Source organism: Mastigoproctus giganteus, chromosome 7 (assembly GCF_048544385.1).
Source record: "Mastigoproctus giganteus isolate SK-2022 chromosome 7, ASM4854438v1, whole genome shotgun sequence".
Classification (NCBI taxonomy): domain Eukaryota; kingdom Metazoa; phylum Arthropoda; class Arachnida; order Uropygi; family Thelyphonidae; genus Mastigoproctus; species Mastigoproctus giganteus.
In genome coordinates, this window is record NC_143581.1 from 209,058,406 (window position 1) to 209,075,419 (window position 17,014).

General features: G+C 34.9%; 1 protein-coding gene across 6 annotated transcripts in view; it reads left to right on the forward strand.

Annotated features, from left to right (window-relative positions):
* Positions 1-17,014, forward strand: part of LOC150083636 (phosphatidylinositol-binding clathrin assembly protein LAP-like) — a 162,471-nt gene that overhangs the window by 18,690 nt on the left and 126,767 nt on the right. For 5 of the 6 annotated variants that reach the window (XM_090377403.1, XM_090377402.1, XM_090377406.1 and 2 more), the window contains exon 3: positions 5,886-5,961. The exons of the other annotated variant lie outside the window; for it this stretch is intronic. In XM_090377403.1, coding sequence (XP_090233529.1) covers positions 5,886-5,961 — 76 coding nt within the window. The remainder of the gene's footprint in view (positions 1-5,885; positions 5,962-17,014) is intronic. 6 annotated transcript variants of the gene reach the window in all.

Sequence of the window (17,014 nt, forward strand, 5' to 3'; positions counted from 1 at the left end):
TGTTAATTTAATAACTTTTGATTTAAAATCAATACTACGAAAAAGAGTAAAACGTATCATTTTCATCAAGAGTGGGAACTAGAATACATTTTTTGTAAGGGTGAAAAAAAATGTTGCTGTTTTATTTGCAATGCTTCCGTGGCTATACCAAAAAACAAAAAAAGGAAATTTAGAAAGGCACTTCACTGCACTCCATCGTAAATACCAATTGGATTTTCTGCCTAATGGTGACCTTAGAAAACCAAATTAAAATAACTTAAATCCATATTATTTGCACAAAAAATTTCTTCATGACACCTAAAGCCTTTTACAATTTGAAGCAGTAACTGCAACATCATTTAAAGTGAGTCATCTTGCAAAAAAATGCAAATCATTTTCTGATGGTCAAATCATCAAAGACTCATTTTTAGAAATAAGATTCTCTTTTTGAAAATTTTAAGAACAAAAATTAAATTAAGTGTCCTTCAAGATCTGCAATTATCTCGAAATACTGTGATGCGAAGCATTGAAAAAATGAATAAACATGTGAATAATTGTGTGCTCGTATTGCTAATTGTCTGTCCTTTTCTTTACAATTTGAATCTACAGATGTCGGTGATACAGCTCAATTGCTCGTTTTGGTTGGTATGTTTTTCGATGATTCTGCCACTAGAGAAGAACTGCTGGGTATGGTTTCGTTAAAAGAAAGAACTAGAGGTCTTGATATCTTTAACTCATTCAAACATTTTATTGAAAAAATTAAATTAAATTACCACTATTTAAGCTTGTAACAGTAACAACAGATGGAGCTAAAGCAATGATGGGGCATCTTAATGGATTCGTCGCATTGCGCCAAAAGGATGATGAATTCCCAGATTTTTTGAGTTACCACTGTATTATCCACTAACAAGTGTTAGTCACCAAAAGATTAATGGATTAAGTCAGCTAAAAGTGTTATGGACATTGCTTTCGAAATTGTGAATTCCATCAGAGGACAATCTCTTCAAAGGAGACTTTTCAGCCGACCGGGCTAGCCGGGTGGGTAAAGTACCTACTTGGCAACCCAAAGGTCGCAGGTTCGAATCCCACCTCGGGCTTGGATCAGAGTAGTGCAAAAACTTTGGGAGGTGCATTATGGCCACAGAAGCTGATGCGCAACAACTAACAAAAAAAAAGAGAGAGATACTTTTCAAAATGCAACTCGATGAAAAAGAACCAGATCTGATATTAAGAGCTGAGTCAGAGTAAGTTTCTACAGAGATTTCGAAATTTGCTGTATGAAATTAAAAAATTTTTTGATCAAAGGGGAGATGATTATCAGCAGCTACAAGATATGGAGTGGTTGTGTGATATGGCTTTTTTGGCAGATTTTACCAGTAAATTAAGTGATCTGAATTTGGAATTACAAGTAAAAACTAAAATGTGGGTGACATGATTAGTAGTATTTCTGCATATAAATATCAATTTTTGGCAATGGCTAAGGATCTCAAAGAAAAAAAAATTCGATCATTTGCAAAAATATCCTGTTTTTGAATTTAATAGTGAGAAATATGTTTCTGAAATTGAGAATGTTGTGGACGATTTTGAAAAAACCAGAATCGGTGATTTTAAAACAATTGGAGACATTGTTCAATATATTTCTTATCCATTTAATGTCCACTTAGATACGAAACAAATTGCAGAAAAAAATCGCTGTGATTTTTCACATGGAGAAAATATTACTTGAAAATGAAATTATTACATTATGAAACGATATCTTTCTAAAAGCCAGATCATCAGAAGAAGACATTTTGGAAATATGTTTGCCGAGAAAAGTACCCAAATGTAAAAAAAAAAAAGCAGTGAACTTTTAAATTCGTGTTTTATAGATGGTTTCATATATCTGTGCGAATCGGCCTTTTCATATTTGAAACAAACAAAGACAAAGAATCGCTGTGCTCTTACGGACTTACATACAGAAGATTCTTTATGGTTGGACTTATCACAGTATATCCCCGATTTTGAAAGCTTGGCAGATGACATGAAGACACAAACTTCGTATAAATCAATTTTAAATATGTACGAATTTAAAATAAAAATTGTGAATTGTTATGAATTGTAAAATTTATAAACAACATTTTTTAATACGTTTTGATTAATTTTTTTAACCTTGTGCAATGAAATTCTCGAGATGGTAGATCGCAGAACATTTTGAAGGAAAAAAGTAGATTGCGTCACAAATTAAGTTGGCCACCCCGGTTTTAGGCCATGGCCGACACAAGTAAAAATGCTGTAGTAAATAAAAATGCTTTGTTTTTATTGAAGCTTTGGATTAAATTTGCAAATAAGCCACAAACCCAAACATTTTCTTGCTTTTTTTTTAGGGAAGAAAAAAAATACATAGATATTTGAGAAAATGTAGTACAGACAGTTCTTGCTTTACAAGGTTTCGGGTTTGAGTTTTTTTTTTCTCCAAGTATCAATAAAATCAAAAATATGAACACTAATTGCAATAAATAAATGCTAAACATTCATAAATACGGCATTTCAAACAGCGCACGTAGCTGTATAGTACAGTGTGTTATGCCTGCATTTTGTTTGTTCAGGCAAAGATGAGGTAAAAAAAAAGAAAAAAAAAAGTAAACTGCAGCAATTATCAATCTACTGCAGGATGGAAGCCTCCTCAACAATTCATGTTGAGGGAAATGGACTATAATCTGCCACGCTGGTCCAGTGCGGGTTGACAAATCGACCATATTTAGCAGTCAGGAGCTTGAACCCCGGTCTACCCAATGAGCGTGTGCTACTGCACTCCCACTCCTGGCCACACGGCTGCGGAGGCCTGCAGAGATAAGGAGGGAGATCCAACTCTTAAAGAATTTTGGAAAGAATTCCATATTTTAGATGCAATCAAAATAACGAAACGAGCGTGAGGCAAAATTACAGTGAAGAACATGAAGCGTGTTTGGAATAAACTCTGTCATCAGTTTATTGATAACTTTGAAGGATTTCAAGAACCAGCAGAGATCGTACAAAATGAAACAGAAGCGGTCTTAAATTTTGCTAACCAATTGCAGATTGAGGTTTCTACAACTGACGTCACTGATCTGCTTTAAGTATACAATGCAGAGCTCTCAAATGAAGACCTCATTGAAATGGCAAAATGTGAAGATGCTGAGGGAGAAGGTTTAAGAGCTGAAACTCCTGTTCGTTCCTTCACTCTCAAGGGGCTTCACAAAGATTTTCGAGTCCCAAGGTTCAAATTTCAAGCACACTGGAAAAGTTGCTATAGACAGTGAGTTGCTACAGATTATGTGAGTGCCGAGCCAAGAATGAGTGATGAACCATCAATGAGTGTGCATTTAGTCAATGATGATGAAGAATAAATATTCTTTAATATTTGTATGGCATAAATAATTTCTTTATTATTATAATTTTCTTGATTTTAAAGGTTGTTTTCATTTCTTAGGATAAATAAATCATTGTTTAAGTATAAAATGTTGTTTTCTTTACCTTTATTTAACATTGCTGTGGTCAAATTTCATTGTTAAGAATGTATCCCCTGTTTTTAACATTACGTCTATGGGAAATAATTTCCCGTTTTTTATGAGGTTTTGCTTTACGAGCACGTGCTATGAATGAATTAACTCGTAAAGTCAGGAGCTACCTGTACTTAATTATATGTATGGTGCTGTAAAGTATCATACTCTCCTGGCCATAAGACACCCTTTTTTTTTTTTCCCCTATAAAATGTTACATAGAACTCCCTTGCTGCTTATAGTCCAAATGTATACTAGGTACACACTGTAGTGTTTTTATTTATAGCCACTGACATTCTTATTTAATAAGCAATTTTGAATTTTTTCAATTACAGTCGATTCCGGTTATTTGGGACACATCGGGACTAGTGCATTTTGGCCCGATTAAGCGGCTGCCCCAATTATCCGAATTGAATTTTAATTCTATTAAACAACGATTCTAATTAGCGAAAATAGGAGGAATATTATCCACAGGTTATAAAAGTAAAGATATATTAAGCACAAATTTACCCTTTATTACCTTACCAATTAAAAAATTAAATGATACATGAAAATCTGAAGAATATACGTGATAATCGGAATAATTAATATGTACTGTAATATGTACATACTAACTAAACTAGTTGACATTTCACTGACATTTGTTGGTAGGGGCTGAAATTTAAAACTGTAAAAAGATAAGCAATCAATAACAAAGAACAGGGCACACACAAATTGCAAGTAACACAACACGCGCAAGTGAGAACGGAGTAACAAATTAGGAAGCTTTAAAAATAGGAATGAAGAGAAGATTCTGAAAATTATTTTTCTTATATGATTAAAGATTCCATGGAAGTGTAAACACATTTTACCATAATAACCCACAGAACTCCAGCTGTCGGTATTATCGCAAATTCAATAAGATAGAGTTTACTGTCTGTTTATGATAGATTGCACTAACAGAAAAGCCCAATAAACAGGTGACTGCTAATTGTTTTTATTGTTTTATGGTTGTGACCTCCAGAAATCCGACCGAACTAAGTGGTACGGTCAGAGACAATCGTAGGGTAATCTCCAGTGCTGAGGTCTCCTGCCCCAATTAAACGGCATTTTGTCCCAATTAAGCGAAGTAAACCCTGGCTATTTTCTCGATTGGTTTTTGCTTTTTAAGATTTGCCCCGATTAACCGGTGGCCCAAATAACCGGAATCCACTGTATATGTAATAACATATTTTTTCCAAAATTTGCCTTTAAAAACATGGGTGTATCTTATTGTCCAGAAAATATGGTAATCATAGACAAGGGCTCAGAATCACAGCCAACAAGAAAAAAATGGTCCCAAAATGAAATAAAATCAAAGGTGGAATGAACAACCATACTAAATTTGAATGATGATTTACAGTGGTAAGGAAAGCAACACACATCCTACTTCAATTTATTTTCCTACAGTCAAAAAATGAAGATTTGTCTTTACAGTACTCTACATATTCATTATCTTGTTTACTTTTGTGAGTGACCCCATTTATTACACAGAGTTATTATTTTCAGCTGTTTCATTAGTCATGTTGGTTTTTTTTTTTTTTTTTTTGGTAGTTGTTGGCGCATCGGCTTCTGTGGCCATATTGCACCTCCCAAGGTTTTTGCAGTACTTTGATCCAAGCCCGAGGCGGGAATCGAACCCGCGACCTTTGGGTTGCCGGGCAGGTACTTTACCCACTCGGCTAGCCCGGTCGGCAGTCATGTTGGTGGTGGTGGCTATAATTGGTTATGGATTATAAGTGAAAACTGGAAATCAGGGTTGAGTAAATTTGTGTATCCCACAAATTTACACAAAAAAAGGGTTTCAATGGGGCAAAAAACAATATTCATGTTTTTTTCCCCCATTGAAACCCTTTTTTTTTTTAAAATTTTTTTGGTGAAAAGTTCTAAACCTCAATAACCAACGAGTGGCCAACGAGTCGATCGCGGATTTAATTTCATTCGATCACTACGAATTTTAAATATACAGTGCACCTCGATTTGTGCACCTTGTGCAATGAAATTTTTGAAATGGTAGATCGCGGCGCATTTTGAAGGAAAAAAGTAGATTGCATCATATTAAGTTGGCCACTCCTGGTTTAAGATATGCAAAAAATTAATTATGCTAATAATAAATAATCTGTGATCTGCATTGCCCTTTAAGCAAAACATGCTCATCTCGAAATTTGATCATTTTTGATTTGTTTACTTAATTAACCTTCTGTGTTCTTTCTTTTTCTAATAGCAGTAGAACTAATAACATTTTTTACATTCATGTATTGCCTATTATTCTATAAACATCATTACATAATTTCACTTTGTGTTTGTACTATGGATGTAAATGTTTCAAAGGTAAAAATACTAAAATATCTTTTTTTTTATCTCTCTCAGAAATTTATTCAGTGCTTGGCAACCTCAAGTTGTGCACTTAACCTTAACAACTTTGTTGACAAAAGTGGTTCCCAAGGTAAAGTAATGTCAGCTTAATGTATTTATTAAGAAAAAGCTTAATATATTTATTGTAGGTGAATTGTTGATTTCTTAGTAATGAAGAAAAATGTTTGTGAAGTTTATTTTATCAACATACAATTTTATTGTATATAAGTTACCGTATAAAAGTGAACATAATTTAGATTTCATGCTAAGTTACGTTCTTTTAAGTGATAAGGTTATAATTTATATTGATCTTTACTTTAAAGTATTTCAGTAATAAACGTTCTGTCTGTCTGTGTGTCTCTCTCTCTCTCTCTCTCTCTCTCAGGTTTAATTTATATACATTTAATCCACTGCAATTCATGAAGGTTCAGACAAATGGCAAGGTTCAGACTTTTTAGGAAAGTAGGCCTATGAGGAACAGTTTGCAAGCAACTCTGTGGAAGCTCCTATATTTTTCCCCTCAGCTAAATTAAAATACAGCAAACCCCCGCTATTCGCGGTATCTGTATTCGCGGTTTCGCGTATTCGCGATCACCGATTTAATATAAAATGAAACCTAAAAAATGTGAATTTTAAAGCGCCGTGAATATTTTCCGCCATAAAAAAACATGGGCGTGGCTAAAATTATCTTTCCCGGTCAAAACAGCGCTCAGTGGGTGGGGGGAGAGGGGTGACAAAATCGCGAGCGTGAATGTTTCTCGCTAATCCTTGTTCAATATGTGTTATGCGCTTGTTATGGAAGGTTTCGTCGTTTGCTTTTAATTTATATGCTTAGAAATTGAATAAATTTATCAATTTATAAATTGATATGCTTAAAAAAGTGATAAATCTACCGTTTTGCAGTGTAAAACAGACTTTTTCGAGTGTGTTAACGGAAGAAAGTGACTTAATTGTGGACAAGTTCTTTCTAACCCCTACAAAAATATGACTACGAATAACAAGAGAAATGTGAAAATATCAAAGAAGGTGATGACATTAGCGAATAAAATTGAGTTATTAGATAAAATTTCTAATGGTGAAAGTGTCTTCTCAGTGGCAAAACATTATAAAATCAATGAGTCAACGGTACAATCAATCAAAAAATCGGAAGAAAAAATCCGCCGTAGTGTCCGTGAAAACCCGCTAATTGCTTCAAAAATTTGCTCTGTAACTTGTGATGTTAAATTAGAAAAAATGGAAAAAGCTTTAAATCTGTGGATAGAAGACCGAACTCAAAATAAAATTCCGTTAAATTCACTCATCATTCGTGAAAACGCAAAACTCCTTATCAACGCTTTAGCGAAACTGGTGATAGCACTGGCGGGATAGGTTGTTTAGCTAGCAAAGACGCTGGTTTGAAAGATTTGTTTGAAATTTCTAATAAATATTACATTTAATATTAAATTGTTTCTTATTTTCATTTCGATGCCATATGCTTGCATTTCACTAGGTACTGTCTATGTACATGGTCATATTATGAAGGTACATATAATACATACATAGACAAAATTTTAGACTAGTTTTTCTTATATATTTCATACTTTGGAACGGAACCCCTTTATTACTATGGAAGCCATAACTCAGTATTCGCGTTTTCGGTATTCGCGGCATTTCTCAGGAACGTAACCCCCGCGAATAGCGGGGGTTTACTGTAATAACAAATACATTTATATAAAATTAATCCTCGCTGCCCTGCAGCTTCAAAAACAACTGATTCAGTTATTTGTGATCTGAGAAGAATTGTTATCCATGAAGTAGCTAGTGAAATTAGTGTGTTTATGGGATATGTCATTCATTTTTAACACAGGTTTTGGGAATACATGTTTCAGCAAAGTTTGTGTCTCACATCCTCACTGGTGATTACAGACAGTAGCAATTTCTCACATATCAAGATCTTTGTCAATGTGCTGCTGCTGCTGGCCCAATTTCATTTCTTCTATCCTTAGTGGTGACAAATGGAATATGGCTGTTACCTGGAAACAAAAGCGTAGACTTCTCAAGGGAAGATTGTCTCTCCAAGGCTCAAAAAAGGAAAACGATCTCAAGCAGATGTATAGATCTTGTTTATTTCATTTTTTTCACTTGCCACTTGCAGAACATTGTTTATATGAATTTTTTCCCTCATGGTCAAACAACAAACCAGGAATACTAAGAAACAGTTCTGTGGTGATGTTTCAGTGCTGCTTGAAGAGACTTGGTGCTTGCATCATTACAGTGCCCCTGCACACTCATTTTTCATTGAAAAATATCTTGTGAAACACTCCATCAGTGCAGTCCCCAATGTTCCATACCCACCATATTTATCTCCTTGTGATTTCCCCCCAAACTTAAAGCTCCCTGAAAGATCAGATTTACAATGATCAAAGATTACTCAGATGATCCAAATGTATTTGAATCATCAACTGGCTTGAGTATTTGCAAGTCATGACCCACTAAGTCTCTGTTTACAAAACCATAAAAGTCATTATGAGATCTTGGTGCCTACAGAATTTACTGCTACAAAATTTTTGTACTTTTATTTATGTTTAGACTTGTGAGCTCTCATGCTGGGAGAGCCCTAGGTATGTGCCTAGTGCCTCTATACATAAAAGTGCCACTGGAGAATGGAGGTTGCTTGTTATTGGGAGGAAGGGGGGGAGAGGGAGTGAGACTCTTGTAGATTCTCTCCCTGCACATCACTGCCATCTTGCTTGTCTGGATCATTATCTGAATAATGATCCAGACATGTTGAATGTCTGTCTCTCACTGCTCTTGGTAATATCTGAAGACTACTTCATGGCCCATTTTATGGTGAAGTTTCCTTCTGTGAAGGGATTGGTTCCCATAGATCTTTGGAAGATATCAGAATTCAACTAATCTTATCATCCACTACAGGAAAACAAACCTTTGTAGTCATTTATAACCTCCTCAAATTTTCTCTGATGCAACCTTTAAGGGTGGGTTGAGTTCATCTATCAATTCTTTTATGATGGCATATCCTTTCTATGAATCTTTCAATGAAAGCTCAGGGTTATTTTCATTGAGTTCTGCAATATGATTGAAAGTTTGTCAGGTGTAATACCTCATCAATACTTAATACCCTGATCTGTGGATTGAAGGAGCAAAGTGGTGTTGGAAGGTGTTTAATATAAATATAATTTAAATCAACAGATTAACTATCACTGCTTACCACCCACATATTATATATACCCTTTGTAATACACTACTATTTTAAAGCAATAGAGTAATGTGCAGTAAACAAAAGCAACCGCTAATTTTTTTGGAGATGGAATGCAATATGATGACACACATGAATGAAGTTCAACAAAGGATTGATGATGAATGTTGACAACCTTACTTTATGTATTCAAAAGCGGTGAGATATCTTGTGAGGAGTTGTAAATTTTGAACTGATTTAAATAAAAAAAAAAAAAAAAAGTCATAGGTGGTCAAGATGGAGTTGATATACCGATTTTGGTTTTATCAACAGCTGAGGCTTAGTGGGTCATGACTTGCCAATACTCAAGCTAGCTGCCTCAAATTATAAGTGGGCATACAGAAGTAAAATATCCAATGGTTTCTAATCATAAACTCATGGGTGGCAAGGTAAAACTGCGTGTAAAAAAAAAAAAAAAAAAACCAAGAATTGGATGGTAGGAATACTGTTCAAAGTGTTAAAAATTCTGTAAACAAGCAGTTCTCAATGTTTTAACTTTAAAAATTTTTTACAGACCACAAGCTTAACAAAAATTTCTCTGCTCTAAATTTTCTCACTTTCTTTTATGCATGTTCACAAATGTATAGCTATTATAAATTGCTCAAAGGCTTATCTTTCTTATTTCAGTGTTTGTGTAATTGTTAAATATGTTTAATTATTTAATACACTTAATTATGGTTACTGGAATTTCAGAACTCTTTTTAACCACCACATTCAGCTTTTTAAAAATACCCCCTTTTTTTTTTAGTAACATGATATAAAAAACTATTGTAGAAAAAGGAATACTAAACATACCATGAAAATAATGCACAAAATTAAATGCAATTGGGGTTATACTTGACAAGGGGCAATTGTACTATTTCGGTCCTGGTATCTTTTGCCTTTTTCTTATGATTTATTTTATTTTGATTATTACTATGATTATACTGATGTAACCTCATTATTGTTAAGGAAATGTTTTCTTACGTGATGTTATTTAAGGTTGGGATCAGATAAGAACCTGAAGGTAATAAATCGGAGCTATATGAGAGATGCTGTAAAGCATGGGTGGCCAACTTAATTTGTGATGCGATCTACATTTTTTCAAAATGTGCCGCAATGTACCATCTCAAGCATTTTATTGCACATGGTTAAAAAAGTTAACCAACACATATTAAAAATGTTGTTTATAAATTTTAAAATTAAATACAATTCAGAATTCAGCGAAGGTAAAGAAAGCCCACACGAGAAGCACGCAAAAGTTCAATAAATTTACCAGTACTTTGCCATAACGGCATTTGTATTGTTGCTTGCTCAGTAAACATACAGTGGGTGTTATAAGTCAGGAGTAGAAATTGAATCCCATGGGAGATTGAAACCCTCCCGAAGTGGAGGGAGTAACCTGACCTTTTTTTTTTAGAATCACTGGTGAACTAGTGGATCAATTGTTTATCAAGAAAAAAAGGGAAAAGGTAACGGAAGCGCACACGAGAAGCATGGCAAACTTCGAAAAAATTTACCGGTGAAACTACATTACGAACAGTTTTTTTATGATGCCAGAACTTTTAATATGACTCTGTTCGTAATTCAATTAGTGATTCTAAAGAAAAAAAGTCAGGTTACCCCCTCCACTTCGGGAGGGTTTCAAGCTCCCGTGGGATTCAACTTCTGCTCCATACCGATAACATCCACCGTCTATTTACCGAGCAAGCAACAATACAAATGCCGTTACGGCAGAGTACTTTTACCAGTAAATTTCATCGAAATCTTGCATGCTTCTCGTGTGGGCTTTCTTTACCTTAACTCAGAATTCTTATTTTAAATTCATATGTATTTAAATTTTTAATTTATGCAAAATTTGTGTCTTCGGTCATCTGCCAAGCTTTCAAAATTGGGGATATACTGTGATAAGGCCAACCGTAAAGAATCTTCTGTATGCAAGTCCGTAAGAGTAGAGTGAGTCTTTGTTTGTTTCAAAAAAGAAAAGGGCGATTCACACATATGTAGAACCAAAACAGGAATTTAAAAGTTCACTGCATTTTTTTACATTTGGGTAATTTTCTCGGCAAACATATTTCCATAAGCCTTTTTTTGATGACCTGGCTTTTAGGAAGATATCGTTTCACAATGGAATAATTTCATTTTCAAGTAATATTTTCTCAATGTGAAAAATTGCAGCAGATTTTTTTTCTGCAGTTTGTTTCGTATCTAAGTCAACATTAAATGGATAAGAAATATATATTTAACAATGTCTTCAATCGTTTTAAAATCACTGAATCTGGTTTCAAAATCATCCACAACTTTCTCAATTTCAGAAACATTTTTTACAGGATATTTTTACAAATGATCTTGCATATTTGCAAAACGATTGAATTTTTTTTCCTTTGAGATCCTGAGCCATTGCCAAAAGTTGATATTTATATGCAGAAATACTACTAATCATGCCACCCACATTTTTATTTTTTCCTTGTAATTCCAAATTCAGATCACTTAATTAGCATTTAGCATTAGTTGTGGTGGCATATGATGCAAGAAAGCAAGCTTTATACAGCATCAGCCAAAAAATAAAGCCTTCCCATTTCACCCATCTGGTCACTCCAAATGTTTGTCTAGTTCAGCCTTAAATTTATTTAAGCTATCAGCTTCCACAACAGATGGAAGTCTGTTCCAGCAATCAATTACCCACTGGCTAAAGGCAAACTTCTGCACATCTATTCTACAACTGTCTTTCCTCAATTTTAATCAATGCTCTCTCAGGTTCTTAATCTGAGCAAGCAGAAGAATCCCATCAGTATTGAGCCTGCTCAAACCATTCAAGACCTTATACACCTCAATCAGATCACCTTGCAGGTGCCTAGTCTCGAAACGCTGCAATTTGCAGAACTTAAGCTTTTCTTCTTAAGAGCACCCCTTTGTTCCCCTCACCAGTCTTGTTGCCCTTCTCTGTACTTGTTCTAGCAACTCTACATCCTTCCTGAAATGGGGCCTCTAGACCTTTATGCAGTACTCATGTTGTGGCCTGACCATTGCCTTATGCAAGGGGATAATCACCTTATCCCTTCTAGCAAAATTCCTATATATCATTGACAAGGCTCCATGAACTGCTCTGGCAGCCCATCTGCACTGCTCAAAGAACTTCATATCTGACTACACAATTATCCCCCAGGTCTTTTTCATTCTCCACTTCCCTGAGTGTAGTACCACATATTTGGTACATTTCTCTTGGGTTACTGCTACCCATATGCAGTACTTTGCATTTCTCAATGTTAAACTTCAGTTGCCACTTCTCAGCCCATCTGTCTAACTTTTCTAGATTCTGTGGCAGTAGCATACTGTCTTTACTGTCATTAACAACCCTGCCAACCTTTGTATCATCTGCAAACTTGGGCATTAATTTACTGGTAAAATCTGCCAAAAAAACCAGATAACACAACCACTCCATATCTTGTAGCTGCTGATAATCATCTTCCCTTTGATCAAGAAATTTTTTAATTTCATTCAGCAAATTTCGAGATCTCTGTGGAAACTTACTCCGACTCAGCCACCTCACATCTGTGTGTAATATCAGATCTGGTTCATTTCCATCGAGTTGCATTTTGAAAAGTCTCCTTTGAAGAGATTGTCCTCTGATGGAATTTACGATTTTGAAAGCTATGTCCATAACACTTTCTTTTAGTATTTAATCTTTTGCTGGCTAACACTTGTTGGTGGTTGATACAGTGGTAACTCAAAAAAATCTGGGAATTCATCATCCTTTTGGCACAATGCGATGAATCCGTTAAGATGCCCCGTCATTGCTTTAGCTTCACCTGTTGTTATTGATATGAGCTTAAATAGTGGTAATTTAATTTTTTCAATAAAATATTTGTGTATTAAATATATCAAGACCTCTAGTTCTTTCTTTTTAACAAAACCATAACCGGGAGTTTTTTTCTAGTGGTAGAATTGTTGAAAACCATACAAATAAAAATAAGCAATTGAGCTGTATCACCGACGTCTGTAAATTCATCAGTTATAAAGAAAAGGACACACAATTAGCAATATAGCATGCAGTTGGGCACTCACATTTTTACTCATGTTTTTGATGTCACATCACAGTATTTCGAGATAATTGCAGATCTTGAGGAGCACTTTTAATTTCATTTTTGTTAAATTATCAAAAAGAGAATCCATTATTTCTAAATATGCATGTTTGAGTTGACAATCAGAAAATGGTTTGCATTTTTTTGCAGAAGATGACTCACTTTAAACGATGTTGCAGTTACTGCTTCAGATTGTAAATGCTTTAGGTGTCGTGAAAAATTTTGTTGTGTGAATAATATGGATTTAAGTTCTTTTAATTTGGTTTTTACCATGGAGTGCATTGAAGCACCTTTCTAAATTTCCTTTTTTGGATGTAGCCATAGAAGCATTGCAAATCAAACAACAACATTTTTTCTTTTATCATTACAAAAAAGTATTCTAGTCCCCACTCTTGATGAAAATGATACATTTTACTCTTTTTCATAGGGTGCCTCCATAGCCAAGTGGGCAGGAGCAGCAGTGCGTAGCATACTTCCTGATTAGACCGGGGTTCAAGCCTGTGACCACCAAATACGGAGGATGCGGAAGGTCAGGGAATGACCACCGTATATCCCTGGAGCAATATGGCCTTAGTTGCTAATGCTTTTAAAAACCAAATAGCAACAACAGTCTTTTTCATAGTATTCATTTTAAATCAAAGGGTATTAAATTAACAGTATAAGTACTGTTCAGTTATTAATATCAAGTAAGCTAAATAAGAATTTTACACACACGCACACACTATGCTCTCCACAATGTAACTGCGTGAATTTTCACTAGACAAGCCTAGTAACTGCACAGAAACAAGAGTAGTCACGTGGTTCAGCAGATTTGTAATAAGCATATGCAGTGGGGCACATAATAATAATAACATTTTAGATTTTGACTAATCTATATTTTATATATATTTAAAATTCATCGTGATTGAGTTGTTGACCACCCATGCTATAAAGCATTCTGTCCAGTCTGCTGCCTTTTGCACAGTGTGTAGTCAAGCATTATCAAGTTGACTCAACCGGAAAGTGAATTTTGCTTAAGTCCATAAAGCTGAACATTATTTTTGGATGTCAAAAATGCACTACTGTTCTGCAAAATTAACGAAAAATTTTTTTTTCTTGCTTCAAAAAATTTTACTTGTTATTTTTCTCCGGAATGTATTTATTTGAACTTTTTGTTCACTTAGTTCAACATCATGGATGACTGCTTTGATTCAGGAGGGAATATACTCATGTCTCTTTTCCTATAACATTTAACGTATGACTGAGAGTATTCTAAAGAATATCCCATTTACACTTTTTTTCCCCTCTCATCTTATCATTTTTGGACTCCATCTGCTTGACACTTTTTGACTAATTTAGTTCAAAGCTGTACCATAAGAAATGCAAATCATTTGGTTAATATCTTTTTTAGTTGTACAATGATTCTCTTTGCTGATGCATTCAACATCAGCAGTGTTAATTGCCTTGATTGCCAACATGGTGTCACAAGAAATGGTGACTTGTAACTGTATTTGTGTGATTGCCATTTTTAATACAACTTCATAACTTCATAATCACATCTGAAAGGAAGTCTGCTCATTTTCATCTAATTTGTTATTAAGTATTTTATAATTGTTTGAAACTATTGTTTCAAACAATTGTCCACTGTTGTTTTGTATATTTATCAATGATATTGATGAAGGTATATCAGGCTTAACGTCGAAGTTTGCAGATGATACAAAGGTTGGCAGGGTTGTTAATGACAGTAATGGCAGTGTGCTACTGCAACAGGATCTAGATAATTTGGGCAGATGGGCTAAGAAGTGGCAACTGAAGTTTAACCTTGACAAATGCAAAGTATTGCATATGGGTAGAAGTAATCCCAGAGAAACGTACCAACTGTGTGGTACTACACTTAAGGTGGTAGAAAATGAAAAAGACCTGGGAGTAATTGTGCAGGCAGATATGAAGTTTTCTGAGCAATGCAGACAGGCTGCCAGGGCAGGTCATGGGGTTTTGTCAATGATATATAGAAATTTTGCTAGCACGGAAAAGGAGGTGATTATCCCTCTGTATAAGGCAATGGTCAGGCCACGTCTTGAGTACTGCTTACAGGTCTGGAGGCCTCATTTTAGGAAGGATCTAGATTTACTTGAGTGTGTACAGAGAAGGACAACAAGATTGGTGAGGGGAATGAAGGGGATCCTCTTACCAAGAGAGAGAGTCTTAAGTTCTGGAAATTGCAGTGGCTGGAGACTAGGCACCTGTGCCTAGGTGATCTGATTGAGGTGTATAAGGCCTTGAATGGGTTGAGCATGCTGAATTCTGATGGGATCCTTCCACTTGTTCAGATTACGAACCTAAGGGGGCATAAATTCAAATTAAGAAAAGACAGATGTAGAATAGATGTGCGGAAATTTGCCTTTAGCCAGCGGGTGGTTGATTGCTGGAACAAACTTCCATCTGTCGTTGTGGAAGTTGATAGGTTGAATAAATTTAAAGAGGAACTGGACAGGCATTTGGAGCGAATGGTGTGGTTTTTTTTTTTTTTTTTTTTTTGGCTGATGCTGCATAAGCTCATACACATGCTTTCTTGCATCACATGCCACTACTACTACTACATTTCCATACAACATCTAGTTTTTCAGTTATGGCATCAGAGACAGTATCTGCCAATTTTATCTCATAGTTTTCATATATATTAACTTATTGTTGGAAAGATGATTTACTTTTCACTTTAGTAACAGGATATTGCCAAATTTAATTAGTTAAGAAAAGGAGGAATTACCTGTCTTGTAGAACACTTCAGTGCTGATACTCTCCATTGTTGAATCAGCTATACAAATAGTTTACATGTATTCCACACCCTCGTAAACAAAATCAATTATTAATTAGTATCTATTAATTAGTTTAAGAAAACTACCATGCTTAAAATGTAACCCTGTATATATTACCTAACTCGTTTAAATATAGTACATTTTGAGTACTAGACATAGATTCCTCCTCCCCACCACCCTGGTTTCTGAACCACAGTTTGATAAATGCTCCGATACACAACGTAAAGTACAAAATGTCTGCTAGTTTCAGTTGCTTAAATACAAATGAAAATTTAAACATACTTGCTATAAATGAGATACTTGGAATTTCTTTTCTCTCTCTGTGTCTTTTTATCTCACCCACATCCATCTTATGTCAGTACTGTAAATTCTTAACTTAACTTGTTGGTATCTTTTTGGGGCACTGACTGAACTTCACATGGTAATGTGGTTTTGCCATGTTTTCTCCTTTCAGCTTCTCCTTCATAATTTGTTGGATACAGATGAAGGATTTAGAGGTTGTGCTTTTATCCTGGAGTTATAGATTCAGATATTTTGTCACATCTATCATAAAAGCAAAGTCTGAAACTCTGTCCTTTCTGGCAACTAAATTAGGATTTCTGGCACTGTACCTTTCATCTCTGCAAACAGGTGCATCTCTTCAAGTTAAAACTTCCATTTCAGGACTTAGCCATCATATCCTCTGAGTGAGAAATTTTGTTTGAAGTGATGGAATTGATCTTAATTTATTGACACTGCAGTATTTATTACAATATTCATCTTTACTGCTTTAGAAAAGGGACTTGCTGGTATCATTGTGTAACACAATGATGTTGACTAATTTTGATGCATGGATTATGTCTGTCTACCCATTCAACTTAAGGTCAATGATTTTCTTCACTACCATAGCCAGTGTTAATCTGCCGTGACCCATTGAATCATACTAAGGTTTAGTTCACTAATTTTAATGATTTGTATAAACAGAACCATTCCTGTGATGGATCCAGTCATGCTAGGTCAGTGCAGCCAGTTCTTCAGTAACATTAAATTTAGATGCATTCCCCCAATATATTG